Genomic DNA, 13,288 nt, shown 5'->3' with positions numbered 1-13,288 from the left:
GGCAAATGCTTAAAATTTTTGTTTGAGAAAGTCTTTGTCACCCCCTTTTTTTTAAAAGACTGAATTGCTGAGTATAGTAGTATTGGTTGTTGGGTTTTTTTTTTTTTTCCTTTTAGGATGTTGAATGTATCATCTCACTCCCTTCTGACCTGCAAGGTTGCTCTTGAGAAATCCACTGATAGTCTTATGAGAAGGTTCTTTTGTATGTGATGATTTGCTTTTACTTTACTGCTTTCAACACTCTGTGTTTTAACTTTTTATAATTTTATTATGATTGTCTTGGCATAGGTTTCTTTGGATTCATCTTATTTGGTATTGTTTGGGCTTCCTGTCTCTGGCTTTCTATCTTCTTACCCAGGCTTGGGAAGTTTTCTGCCATTACTTCTTTGGATGTGTTTTCTATCCCTTTCTCTTCTCCTTCTGGCATGCCAATAATGCGTAAGTTGTTTTACCTGATGGTGCCCCATAAATTGCTTGAGCTATCTTCACTTTTTCTTTTCTTTTTTCTCCTCAGACTGGATGATTTCCAGTAACCTGTCTCAAATTAACCAATCTATTCTTCTACTGGATCTTACCTACTCTTAAACCCCTCTCTTGAATTTTTCAGTTAAGTTATAGTACTCTTCAGATATATGATTTTCAATTGATAATTTTATACTTTCTCTTTGTTGATGTTCTCAGTTTTTTCTTGCATTGCTCTGTTGACCCTGGTGAGCATCTTTTTGACCATTATTTTGAATTTTCTCTCAGGTACATCACATATCTCCACTTCACTTTGGTTAGTTTCTAGAGATTTACCATATTCTTTTCTTTGGAATATATTTCCTTGTTTCTTCATTTTCCATGACTCTCTATTTTGGTTTCTGTGTATTAGATAAGACAACTACCTCTCCCAGTCTTGTCAGACTTGTCTCATGTAGGAGAAAGGTCTCACTAATCTGTCTGACCAAAGATTTTAAGGTGCCTTTCAAATATTCGAGTTCATCCAGACTGTTGTCTCTGTTTAGGGTTGCACTGTGGAGCTTAAGATGTGCCATGTTCTGCCAGTACCTCAAGACAGGGAAGTTAGGAGCCAGATTATCTTAGATGTAGCTGGAAAGATTGGGGTGTTGGCTATGTGTTTCAATTACTTCCATCTTCATGATGAAGCTGAATGTGGGTGTCTATTTCCCACTCTTTCTGTGCTAAGCCAGGTAGAGGATCTATGGCAAATGTCTGAACTCATGTTTAGGCTGTGCCCTCAGATCCTAGGGAGATAGCTGCTGGATGTGGGCCCGTTGTATGTCCACCTCTTTTTTCTTGGATCTAGGACCACTCAGGAATGCAAAGTCCCATCAACTCCCAGAGCTAGTTTGTTAAGAAGACAGTACCTTGGGTGGAAGTTATAGAAGTTATGGCACTTGCTGTGTAATCAGACTTTTTTCACGTAGAATGGGGGAGGCCTAGATTTATCATAGGGGTAAGCCAAAGGAAAGGATCATGAAGTGTCAAGCTCTGGTTTTGGCTGCTGCAGAGCTGTTTGTTTGCCCTGTTAGCTCCCCAGTGCAAGTCCATTAGAAGCCAGCTTGTCAAATGACCACTTGAAGTATGTTATAAGCCCCTTCTGGAGAGAAGATGGAAGCTACATGTTCTCACCCCTTTTGGGGACTTTTCCAAGGGGATGTAGCCGTTAGAAGTGTTTGCACACTTGTTCAAGACCACCCCTTTGTTCTGTGATCTAAGGAGACTCACATATGCCTACTATCTTCTGCTGTCAGAGCTAAGAGTAGTTTAGAGAGGGAATATTTAGGGAGGTGCTATAAAAGTTGGAGCACTTGATATGTGGCATAAACCCCATCTGAGGAGAAACAGCTGTTTTTAAAGCCCCTTGTCTGCACTGCCCCTATGGTATGACGTCCCTGAAATGCCTACATGCCCATATAAAACTGGCACTTTTTTTCTGTGGTGCAGATAGACTCACATATACTTTGTTCCCTCTGGTTTCAGAGATAGGAAGTTTAGGACACAGTCCGTTGAGTGGAAGCTGTAAAATTGTGGGTGCTCAATATACAGTCAGACTCTCTTCCATGAGAGATTAATAAACCTGGAGTTACCTCTGGCATGAGCCAGGGGAGAAGACTCAAGAAGTGCCGGTCCACCTCTTAGGCTGTCAGCCAAGCTATATTTGTCTGCCTCTTTAACTTCCTGAAGCAAGTTCGTTAGAAGACAAGCAGGCATGTAGCCACCAGAAGAGTGTGTTATAGATTCCTTCCAGGCAGAAAGAAGGGGCTGCATATTTTAGGCCCCTTCTCTGCACTGCTCTTGGGGGATGAAGCCCCAGAAGTACTCGAGTGCCCATAGCAAACCACCACAATTTTATTGTGGTCTAGAGAGTCTTGGGTGTTTAATCCTCTTTGTTCTCAGAGCTGGTGAATTAAGAACCAGACCATGGGAAACCTTAGAGTTAGGGTTCTACATGTGAGTACAAATCCTCTTCTCCACAGGAAGAAGCTTGATATTAGGGAGTCCTTTCCAGATAATGTGGAGTAGTGTCTAAGGCAGGGTCCTGTGCCTCAGCTTTTCCTTCCCATTTGATGTGGAAATTTTCTCAGTCGCCCAGTGTGTAGGAGTCTCTCAACTGGTCCCTGACTTTCTCTCAGAGGGAACTGATTCGTGAATAGATGTTTATTTGGTGCTTTTGTGGGTGGAGGGAGAGTCAGGAGCTTCCTGTTCTGCCATGTTGCTGACATCACTACCTCTTACCTCCTGTTTTTTAATGATTATTGTTGGAGTGATAAATCTTTCTGTGTCCTTTCACTTTTAATCTGTATGTGTCTTTATATTTAAAGTATGGGTTTTCAAATATTGTTTGTTCTCACTTACAAGTAGAAGCTAAGCTGTGAGGACGCAAAAGCATGAGAATGATATAATGGACTTTGGGGACTCGGGGAATGGTGGGAGTGGGGTGAGGGACAAAAGACTGCTTATTGGGTACAGTGTGTAGTGCTCAGATGATGAGGGCACCAAAATCTCAGAAATCAGCACTAAAGAACTCATCCACATAACCAAAATACCACCTGTACCCCAAAAACTATTGAAATAAAAAATAAAATGAAATATGGGTTTTGTGTAAACATCTTATAGTTGGGTCTTTTTTTTTTTTAAATCAATTCTGACAATCTCTGTCTTAATTGATATATTTAGAACATTGATGTTTAAGGTGATTATTGATAGAGGTGGATTAATATTTAGTTAGTTTGTTTTCTGTTGCTATAACTAAATACCTAAGACTGGGTAGTTTATAAAAAAAAGGGATTTATTTCTTAGAGTGCTGGATGCTAGGAAGTACAATGTAGAGGTGGCACATTTGGTAAAGGCCTTCTTGCTGGTGAGGACTCTCTGCAGAGTTCTGAGGTGGTAGAAGACATTACATGGCAAGGGGCCTGAGTGTGTTAACTCTTACTTCTCTTTTAAAGCCACTAATGCCCCATCCTCATGATCTCATCTAATCCTAATTACCTTTCAAAGGTCCCACCTCTCAAATACCATAGTTGGATTTCCCACCCTCTTAATACTGTTATGATGGGGATTAAGATTTAATATGAGCTTTAGGGGCAGGGGGACAAACATTCAGACCATAACATGTGCCATATTTGTTACTATTTTTATTTGTTGCCCTTGTTCTTTGTCCCTATTTTTGTCTTTGATGCTTTTTCTGCCTTTTATGGTTTTGAGCAGTTTTTATGATTCCATTTTCTCTCCTCACTTAGCATATCAATTATATGCCTTTTTAAAAACTTTTTTTAAAGTGGTTGCCCTAGAGTTTGCATATGCATTTACAACTATTCTAAGTCCATTTTAAAATAACACTATACCTGTTCACAGGTAGTGTAAGTACCTCGTAATGAAAGAATATTCCTAATTTCTCCTTGTCCTTAGATCTTTCATCTCATTCATTTCACTTATACATAAGTATAATTAAACATGTATATATACCTATGCATATACAATTAAATACATTGTTTCTATTAATATTTTAGACAAACTGTTGTCTATTAGATCAATTAAGAATAAGAAAATAAAAGTTTTTATCTTTCAGGTTTTTTTGGTCTAATGCTCTACTTTTCTCTGTATAGATCTGAGTTTCTGACCTATGTCATTTTCCTTTTCTCTGAAGAACTTCTTTTAACATTCCTTGCAAGGCAGGTCTACTAGTAATAAATTTCTTCAATCTTTGAGAAAGTCTTTATTTCTCTTTTACTTTGAAAGGATAATTTTTCAGGGTACAAAATTCTGTGTTGGGATTTTTCTCTTTTAGCACTTTAAATATTTCACTTTACTATCTTCTTGCTTGCATGGTTTCTGAGGAGATGTCAGATGTACTTCTTATGTTTGGTCCTGTATAGCAGGGTTCCCAACCATGGCCTGTTAGGAACCGGGCTGCACAGTAGGAGGTAAGCGGCAGGCAAGTAATCGAAGCTATGTCTCTATAGCTGCTCCCCATTGCTCGCATTACCACCTGAGCTCTGCCTCCTGTCAGATCAGTGGCAGCATGAGACTCTCATAGGAGCATGAACCCTATGGTGAACTGTGCATGCGAGGGATCTAGGTTGTGCACTCCTTATGAGAATCTAATGCCTGATGATCTGTCACTGTCTCCCATCATCCCCAGATGGGACTGTCTAGTTGCAGGAAAATAAGGTCAGGGCTCCCACTGATTCTACATTAGGGTGAGTTGTATAATTATTTCATTATATGTTACAATTGATGGTGGCATCAGCCCATTTGGAGCAACTGCTGAGGGGATGCCAGCTGCAGTGTGGGAGGTGTGGCCAGGGCTGTACGCTCCATGGAGCTGGCAGGGGCCAGGAACAGGTGAGAGCCCTGCCTGCTACCAAGTTGGCTCCCCACACACCCAGGTGAAGCTACAGCCACCCAGCCATGGCTCTGGACCTAGGCATCCCTGCACTCTTGGGGGCCCAGGAAGCCCCCCTTCCCCTGAAGGCTTGGAAGTACCTTTTCCTGCTCCCTGGCCTTTCCCCACTCCTGGCTGTCACTCCAATTTCAGAGCAAAGTTGAAGCCAAGCCTGAACACTCTTGTGACCTGGCCAGGGGTGCCACCCCACTGCCTTGGCTCCTTCTGAAACTGTGGGTGCTGACAAGCTCAGGGAGGGAGGATGTCGGGGGGCTGAAGGTAGCTCAGCATGGGCCTACAGGCCTCCCTCAGCCTGAACAGCCTGGGCAACATGGACGGCATGTTGATGGTGGCAGGAAGCAGGCAGATTCATTCCTAGGCAGGAAGGGGTGGGTCCCTGGTGAAGCCCCACCTTCAAGCCAGGGACAGCCTGAAGCCTGAGGACTAGGCTGCCGGTTCTGGATGGAGTCCACAACCTGAAGTGAGAACTTATGGTGCTTTTTCCAGGTCCACCCGTGGACCAGTCAGCATGCACTTCCTCCCTTCTGAGCCCACAAAAACCCCAGACCCAGCCAGACGCACACACTCATCAGGTCAACCTGCCTGCAGAAAGGAGCTACCCACTATAGGTCTCCTCTCTGCTGAGTGCTGGACACTTGTCAGTACAACCTGCCTGCGGAAAGCAGCTACCCACTTCGGGTCTCCTGAGAGCTGTTCTGTCACTCATGAAGCTCCTCTCCACCTTGCTCACCCTCCAGTTGTCCATGTACCTCATGCATCCTGGACATGAGACAAGAATGCAGGACCTGTTGAATGATGGGACTGAAAGAGCTGTAACACAAACAGGGCTGAAACACGTCCCTCACTCGCCACATTGTGGGTGACGAGAAGGAGTGAAGAGCTGCAGCCCTTCTAGCTGCCCAAACATTGGGGCTCCCTGAGCCAGGGCTGTGACATGCTTTAACACCCTCTTTGGGGCTCTGCAGTTCCTGGTGTCTCCGAGTTTTTGGGCACCATCGCGTTCCCTTTGTTCAGATGCTGGTGCCTGCAGTAGAAGCTGCTTACGGTACGTCTGGTCCAGCTGCAGCCTCACATGGAACCGGTACCTGGAGCTGCCCGCTCCACCGCAGCTGGCATGCCTGGCTGTGCACAGTGGCTGGACACCACACTCATTCACTGACACACCTGTGGCCGTCCCATGCCTGGCTTGCCATTGGCAGACATGAGATCTGGGCTGGTAGTAGTGTGAGCCAAGTGCAGCCTGCTGGGCTGAATGGGTGGAACAAGCCCAGCAGATGTGAGTAAAACTCATGCAGCGGCACCTCCAACCACAGAGGTTTCCAGCTGGCAAAGCGACATCCTAAGGATCCTGTGACACGATGTGATAATAGAAATAAAGTGCACAACAAATATAATGCACTTGAATCATCCCTAAACCATCCCCACTCTGGTCTGTGGAAAAATTTTCTCCACGAAACCAGCCTCTGGTGCCAGAAAGGCTGGGGACCACTGCTCTATAGGTAAGCTGTTTTTCTTCCTCTGGCTTCTTTTATGATTTTTAAAAAATCTTTGATTTTCTGAAGTTTGAATGGAATGTGCTTGAGTGTAGGGTTTTCTTGGGCATTCATTTTGCTGGTGTTCTCTGAGCACCCTGGATTTCTAATTTATTATCTGACAGTATTTCAATGAAATGTTTCACAATATTGCTTCACCTATTGCCTCTGTCCCTTTCTCTCTTTATTGTTATTCTTTTATTCCCATCACATGTATGTTACACCTTTTGTAGTTGTCCCACAGTTCTTGGATATTCTCTTCTTTTTTGTTTTGGAAGTTTTAATTGACGTATTTTCAAGTTCAGAGATTCTTTCTTCAGATGTGTCCAGCCTGCTAATAAACCCATTAAAGGCATTCTTTATCTTTGTTAGAGTGTTTTTGATCTCTAGTATTTCTTTTTTATTGTATCTCAGAATTTCTATTTGTTTACTTTATCCATCTGTTCTTTCATATTGTCTACTCTTTCCATTAGATCTCTTAGCATATTAATCATAGTTGTTTTAAATTCAGTTTGATTATTTCAATGTCCCTGCCATATCTAGATCCGATTTTGATGCTTGTTCTATCTCTTCAAATTGTATTTTCTGCCTTTTAGTATGCCTTGCAATTTTTTTGTTGAAAGGTAGACATGATGTACTAGGAACAAGGAAAATTGTGGTTAATATGCCTTTAGTATTGCAGTGATAAGGTGTTGGGGAAGGGAAAGGATTCTATAGTCCTGTGATTAGGTCTCAGCCTTTTAGTGAGCTTGTGTCCCTGGGCTGTGAACTTCACAAGTGCTTCTCAGTTTTTTGCATATTCACCCCCTTGGGTGGTACCAGATGACTGGAAGGGGTTGGAGGTGGATATTGCCCTTCTTCCAGGTAGATAAGGCTCTGGTAAAATAGTTCCTTTTAAGGGCAGGCATTGTTAAGAACAGGAAGTTCTGGCGTATTTCTAAATGGTTCCTTTTCCCTCTCTCTGCCAGAAGCAAGAGTAGATTTTACTCTCATCTTCACTGTAAGTTGCTGCTAGAGCTCTCAGTGGTAAAACTCGCAGAAAATCTAGGGGTTACCCTATGATGGGGTCTTTCTTGATTTTTCCACTGTGAACCATTAGCGATTTGCTAATAATAGTTCAAATTTTCTTGCCTGTTTTTCTTACATAAAAGTTTATGCTCATGAATTTCTGCTCAGCTAAGTTGTGGTTCTCTGTATCTGCCTGACCATCTTCAATTTTGGGGCAGTAATTTGTCCTCTGATCTCATTTCTCTGATGGGTCTAAGAAGTTACTGATTTTTTTGTTTAGCTTTTTACTTGTTAGGTTGAAGTAGTGACTTCTAAGCTCCTTGTGTGCTAGACCAGAAACCAAAAGAATTCACAGCTATTTTCTCCTGTGTTTCCTTTCTTTCTTTATAGTTTTACACTTTTCATTTAGGTATTGAATTAATTTTGGATTAATTTTTATATTACATGTGAGGTATGATCAAGATTCATTTTTTCTTCTTGCATGAAGATATTCAGTTACTCCAGCACCATTTGTTGAACAGATTATCTTTTCTCCATTGAATTGCCTTTTTATTTTCTATAAAAAATCACCTGACCTTCTATGTGTGGGACAACTTTTGGATTCTGTTCTGTTCCAGTGTTCTATCTGCCTAACCTTTTTCCAGTACCACACTGATTTGATTACTATAGCTTTGTAGTATGTCATGTGAGACCTCCAAGCTTGTTTTTTGGTTTGGCTCTTCTATTTCCTTTGCTTCTCTATATAAATCATAGAATCACCTTGTCACTTTATTTATTTTTTAAAAAATCATGCTAGGATTTTGCTTGTAATTGCATTTAACTACAGAACAGTTTGGGGAGAATTGACATCTTGAAAATAGAGTTTTCCAATTTTTAAGAATTGACATCTTGAATATAGAGTTTATTTCATCTCTCAATTTGGTTGTCATGATTTCCTCTATCAGTGTTTTGTAGTTTTGCATGGAGATTCTGGCATGTATTTTGTAAGACTTATACCCAGATATTCCATATGTTGACTTGTGTCCTCCAGCCTTGCCACACTCATTTACTAGTTCTAGTTGGTTTTTAGTAGATTATTTGGGATTTTCTATGTAATCATATTGTCTGCAAATTTAAAGTTTTATTTATTTATTTTTCAGTCTGTATGTTAATTATTTCTTTTCCTTGCCTTATTTCAGTGGGTAGAACCTTTAGCATGATTTTGATTAACAGTGATAAGAGAAAATCTTGCTTTTTTCTGATCTTTGTAGGAGATGAGGAAACATTCAGTCTTTTATCACTAGGTATGTTAAATATAGGATTATTGTAAATACCCTTTATCAAGTTGAAGAAGTTCTCTTCCGTTCCTAATTTTTTGAGAGTTTTATCACAAATGATTGTTGAGTTTTGTGAAATGTATTTTCTGTATCTATTGAAGCAATTGTATGCTCTTTCTTCCTTAGCTTATTGATATGGCGAATTACACTGATTAATTTTCGAATGTTAACTTCACCTTGCATTCCTGGGATAATCCTCACATGGCTATAATCTGTTATCCTTTTATGTATTGTTGGATTTGATTCACTTGCATTTATGAGGATTTTCGCATCCATATTAGAGGTACTAGTCTATAGGTTTCTTATAATATGTCTTTGCCTAGTTTAGTATGACAATTCAATTATGACAATTAGTATGATAATTCTGAGTTCATTAAATGAGTTGGGAAGTGTTTACTCTTTTCTATTATTGAAAAATTTGTGTTGCATTGACATTATTTCTCAAATATTTGGTAGAATTCACTATGAAGCCATCTCAGCCTGTAGATTTCTGTGTTGGAAGGTTTTTAAATATTTAATTTTCAAAACAAATAAAGGATTATGGAAGTTATCTGTTCCTTTTTAGATAAACTTTGCATATTTCAAAAAAATTTGACTATTTTGTCTAAGTTATCAAATGTATGGCATAGAGTTATTCATAGTATTTCCTTATTATTAGTTCATTGTAGGATCTATAGTTATGCCCCTTCTTTCATTCCTGATATTTGTAACTTGTGTCTCCTCTTTTTTTTTTTTTTTTTTTTGTGGTCAGTCTGGACAGAAGTTTATCCATTTTTATCAACAATAGTTATTCTTAACGTACTCATGTTTCATATACCTTTTAATGAGCTTTAGTTATATTTTATTTAAATATCCAAGAATCTCTAAGATATTTTCTATTGTTATCCTCTTTTGCAGATTAATAAAGTCAGGCTTGTATATATTAGGAAACTTGCCTATAATTCAACAGCTAGAATGACAGCTCTAGGATTCAAATCAAGTCTTGTTGACTCCAAAGCCTTTTCTTTTGACCATTCTGCTTTATTGACTGGTATACAGGACAAATAAAAATCAACAAGACATATGAAGAGAATCCCTTCCCTCATATTGTAACTGGAAGCAAACTTTTCATTTTCATCATTGGAATGTAATAATTACTATTCTCTATCACTGGACCCTTTTCTGTAAACAGCGTATAGTACACACCCTCTGTCATAAGGTCTCTGGAGATCTGTTTGCCCCTTCCAAAAGTTTAGACCACTCGACCAGAGGACCTACAAGGAGAGACAGAAAATTTGAGAACTTCTGGTTGCTACAAAATACTGGAGAACACACCTTACATTTTTAGAACATAGGAGCTTATGAGGCCTTCCAGTGACTAGATATGTGAAGCAATTGTCCTGATGCCATCCATTCTTGGTTAACTGCAAATAAAAGTCTTTATGCCCTTCTCTTTAAAATGTAGGCATCTCTTTCCTTTCATAGGTTAAGATATGCCTTTTTTGTTTTTTTAAGACAAGATGTTGCTCTGTCACCCAGGCTGGAGTGTAGTGGCTCTAATATGGCTCACTACAGCCTTGACCTCCTGGGCTCAAGCGATCCTCCCGCCTCAGCCTTCTGAGTAGCTGGAATTACAGGTGCACACACCACCGTGCCCAGCAAATTTTTAAATTATTTGTAGAGACAAGGTTTTGCCATGTTGTCCAGGCAGGCCTCGAACTCCTGTGTTCAAGAAATCTTCTCACCTCAGCCTCCTAAACTGCTGGAATTACAGGTGTGAGCCACTGCGCCCAGTCAAGATAATGCTTTTGAAAATAAAAGTTGATATGGCTTGCTTGTTTCCTCAGGTCTGACGGTAACTGCTGTAAAAGACTCAGGAGAATGGAATTTGGAGGCTGGGGCATTAGTTCTTGCAGATGCGGGCCTTTGCTGTATTGATGAGTTCAATAGCCTCAAAGAGCATGATAGGACCAGTATCCATGAAGCAATGGAGCAACAAACCATAAGTGTTGCTAAGGCTGGGTAAGAGTTTCTTTAAAATCTATGGGAATAATGAGATTATTTAATATATGCTTAGGGGAAAATGTGAACCTTGTTGAGCTGTAAGGTATGTTTGGTCCTCTTTGGGATGATCAGTTACCACCCTTCAAGACACACATTAGAGTTTTTCCTTATTAGACCACAGAAGTGTGTGAGGAAATAAAAATGAGCTATTGGGAAAGAGAAAAGGAAAAGTAAAGTATAAATGTGGTTGACTAAACTAGTGGAAGGGATTTTTGAAGAGCTTTCAATGCAGGATTCAACTCATTCTCTTTTTCATTCAGTAAACATTGTATGTGTACTCTGGGCATATTTCTGTGTTAGGAATTTTGAAAAGTTCAAAAAGAAAAAAGAAATCATAGTTTCCAGCATTCTCCTTATAAATCCTAATGGAAGGTTGATTACAGCATATGGAATACTAAATAGTAAATAATGTAAGCATAAGATGAAATGCCTTTTGTGACTCAAAGAGGCTCAGGATTGAGCTGTGTGAGTCCCTGGCTACACATAAAGTGGAGGAAAAAAATAAGCCAGGTTCAGACAGAAATCTCACACAGGCACTGAAATGGTTATAGGAAACTTACCTGGCTACAAAGGCTGGCCACCAAACAGGCTGCCAGGTCATTCAAGCAGTAACAGGGCTAGAACTGTTTCCGTCTTAATGCTGCTATTATGGATGTGAAGCCAACTGATCAGACAGGTAGGGCTGCCAGCAGTGTCTTCAAATAGTTATGAGTACTTGGGAGCCAGGCAGACACTGGTATATAGAGATTCTATGAGATCTATTTGTATACTCCAGCAAAAAATTAATGGAGGAGTGAGGTAGAGGGAGGGGGGGGGAGAGTAGGATATAGCCCACCAGAAAAGATACAAGAAAGAACTATCAGACCTATTCATTTGTTCGTTCACTAAATATATATACTCATTAAAGACCTGCTATGTTTCAGGCATTGTGCTAGATGCTAAGAAGTACAAAGATGAATAGAACATTGTCCTTCAGGTGTTCACGGTTTTATTAGAAAAGATAGATAAAAATGACAGCAAAGCGATAAGTCCACAATAGAAGTGTTATAAGAAAATATACTTTAATTATTGCTTCTAAACTCTTTGATTGAGGAAATCAGAAGTATAGTTTATTAAGTGTCTTCAGAGGCTGGTTTCTTTTCTCATTATATCTCCATTTAATGAGCTTTTTGTGCTATCTGTAAGTATGTTGTAAGTTCCAAAATCAGCATTCTGTAGCTGATTCTGTTCAGTTATTGCACCAAAAGGCCAGGCAGTTTGTCATAACCACAGCTACTTTGTGCACTGAAAAAATGCTTTTTCCACTCTGTGTGGTAAAGGACCGGTTTTGACTTTTTGTTTTACTCCATCACTGAGAAATATTGTTATAAAATACAAGAAAAAATAATTATTAAAAATGTGAAGTGAAAAAGCAATGACATACAAATATTTCAGTAAATTAAATCCAATACTATATAAAAAGGGTTATACATTATAACCAAGTGGGTCTTATCCCAGAAATGAAAGGTTGGTATAACATTTGAAAATCAATCAATTTATTAGACTAAAAAACAAAAAGCGTATCCCAATAGATGCAGAAAATGTATTTGATGAAATTAAATACTCATTCATAATAAAAGTTCTCAGCAAACTAGAAGTTTATTTCCCTGTTTAAATGCTGTCTATGAAAACCTACATGAGGCTGGGCGCAATGGCTCACACCTATAATCCCAGCACTCTGGGAGGCCAAGGCAGGTGGATCACCTGAGGTCGGGAATTGGAGACCAGCCTGGCCAACATGGTGAAACCCCCTCTCTACTAAAAATACAAAAATTAGTTGGGCATAGTGGCACACGCCTGTAATCCAAGCAACTCGGGAGGCTGAGGCAGGAGAATCGCTTGAACCTGGGAGGAGGAGGTTGCAGTAAGCCAAGATCGTACTCCACTGTGCTCCAGCCTGGGCGACAGAGTGACCTCTGTCTAAAAACAACAACAACAACAACAAAAAACACCTGTGTCTCATACTTCATGGTGAAAGACAGTGTTTTCCACTTAAGATTAGGAGCAAATTAAGGATGTCAGCTCTTCTCATTTCTGGTCAATATTGTACTAGAAGTATGGTCAGTTTAGTAAGAAAAAGAAATAAAAGACATTCCGACTAGAAAGGAAGAAGTCAAAACTGCTTGTATTCTATGTGGCATGATTGTCTACATAGAAAAACAAAAAGAATTTAAGAAAAGCTACTAGAACTTATAAGTGAATCTTAAAAGGTCAATGTATAAATATTAATTTCTGTTTGCTAGCAGTGAACAACTGGAAATTGAAATAAAATATACATTTATGATAGCATCTCCAAATAGGAAGTATTTCAGGATAAATTTAGCAAAATCTATTCTATATTTATACATTAAAAACTGCAAAACATTAAGAAAATTAAAAAGGACTTAAATGGAGAGATAGATACCTAGTTTCATCTATCAGACTTAATATTGTTA

At 39.5% G+C, this 13,288-nt stretch overlaps 1 protein-coding gene across 5 annotated transcripts in view; it reads left to right on the top strand.

Annotated features, from left to right (window-relative positions):
• MCM9 (minichromosome maintenance 9 homologous recombination repair factor) overlaps positions 1–13,288 on the top strand; it is a 121,510-nt gene that overhangs the window by 68,018 nt on the left and 40,204 nt on the right. For all 5 annotated transcript variants that reach the window (XM_518716.8, XM_063813397.1, XM_063813396.1 and 2 more), the window contains one exon: positions 10,598–10,772. In XM_518716.8, coding sequence (XP_518716.3) covers positions 10,598–10,772 — 175 coding nt within the window. The remainder of the gene's footprint in view (positions 1–10,597; positions 10,773–13,288) is intronic.

This window comes from Pan troglodytes, chromosome 5, assembly GCF_028858775.2.
Source record: "Pan troglodytes isolate AG18354 chromosome 5, NHGRI_mPanTro3-v2.0_pri, whole genome shotgun sequence".
Lineage (NCBI taxonomy): Eukaryota > Metazoa > Chordata > Mammalia > Primates > Hominidae > Pan > Pan troglodytes.
The sequence above is the reverse complement of the archived record's forward strand: the minus strand, read 5'-3'. Positions and strand labels throughout refer to the sequence as shown.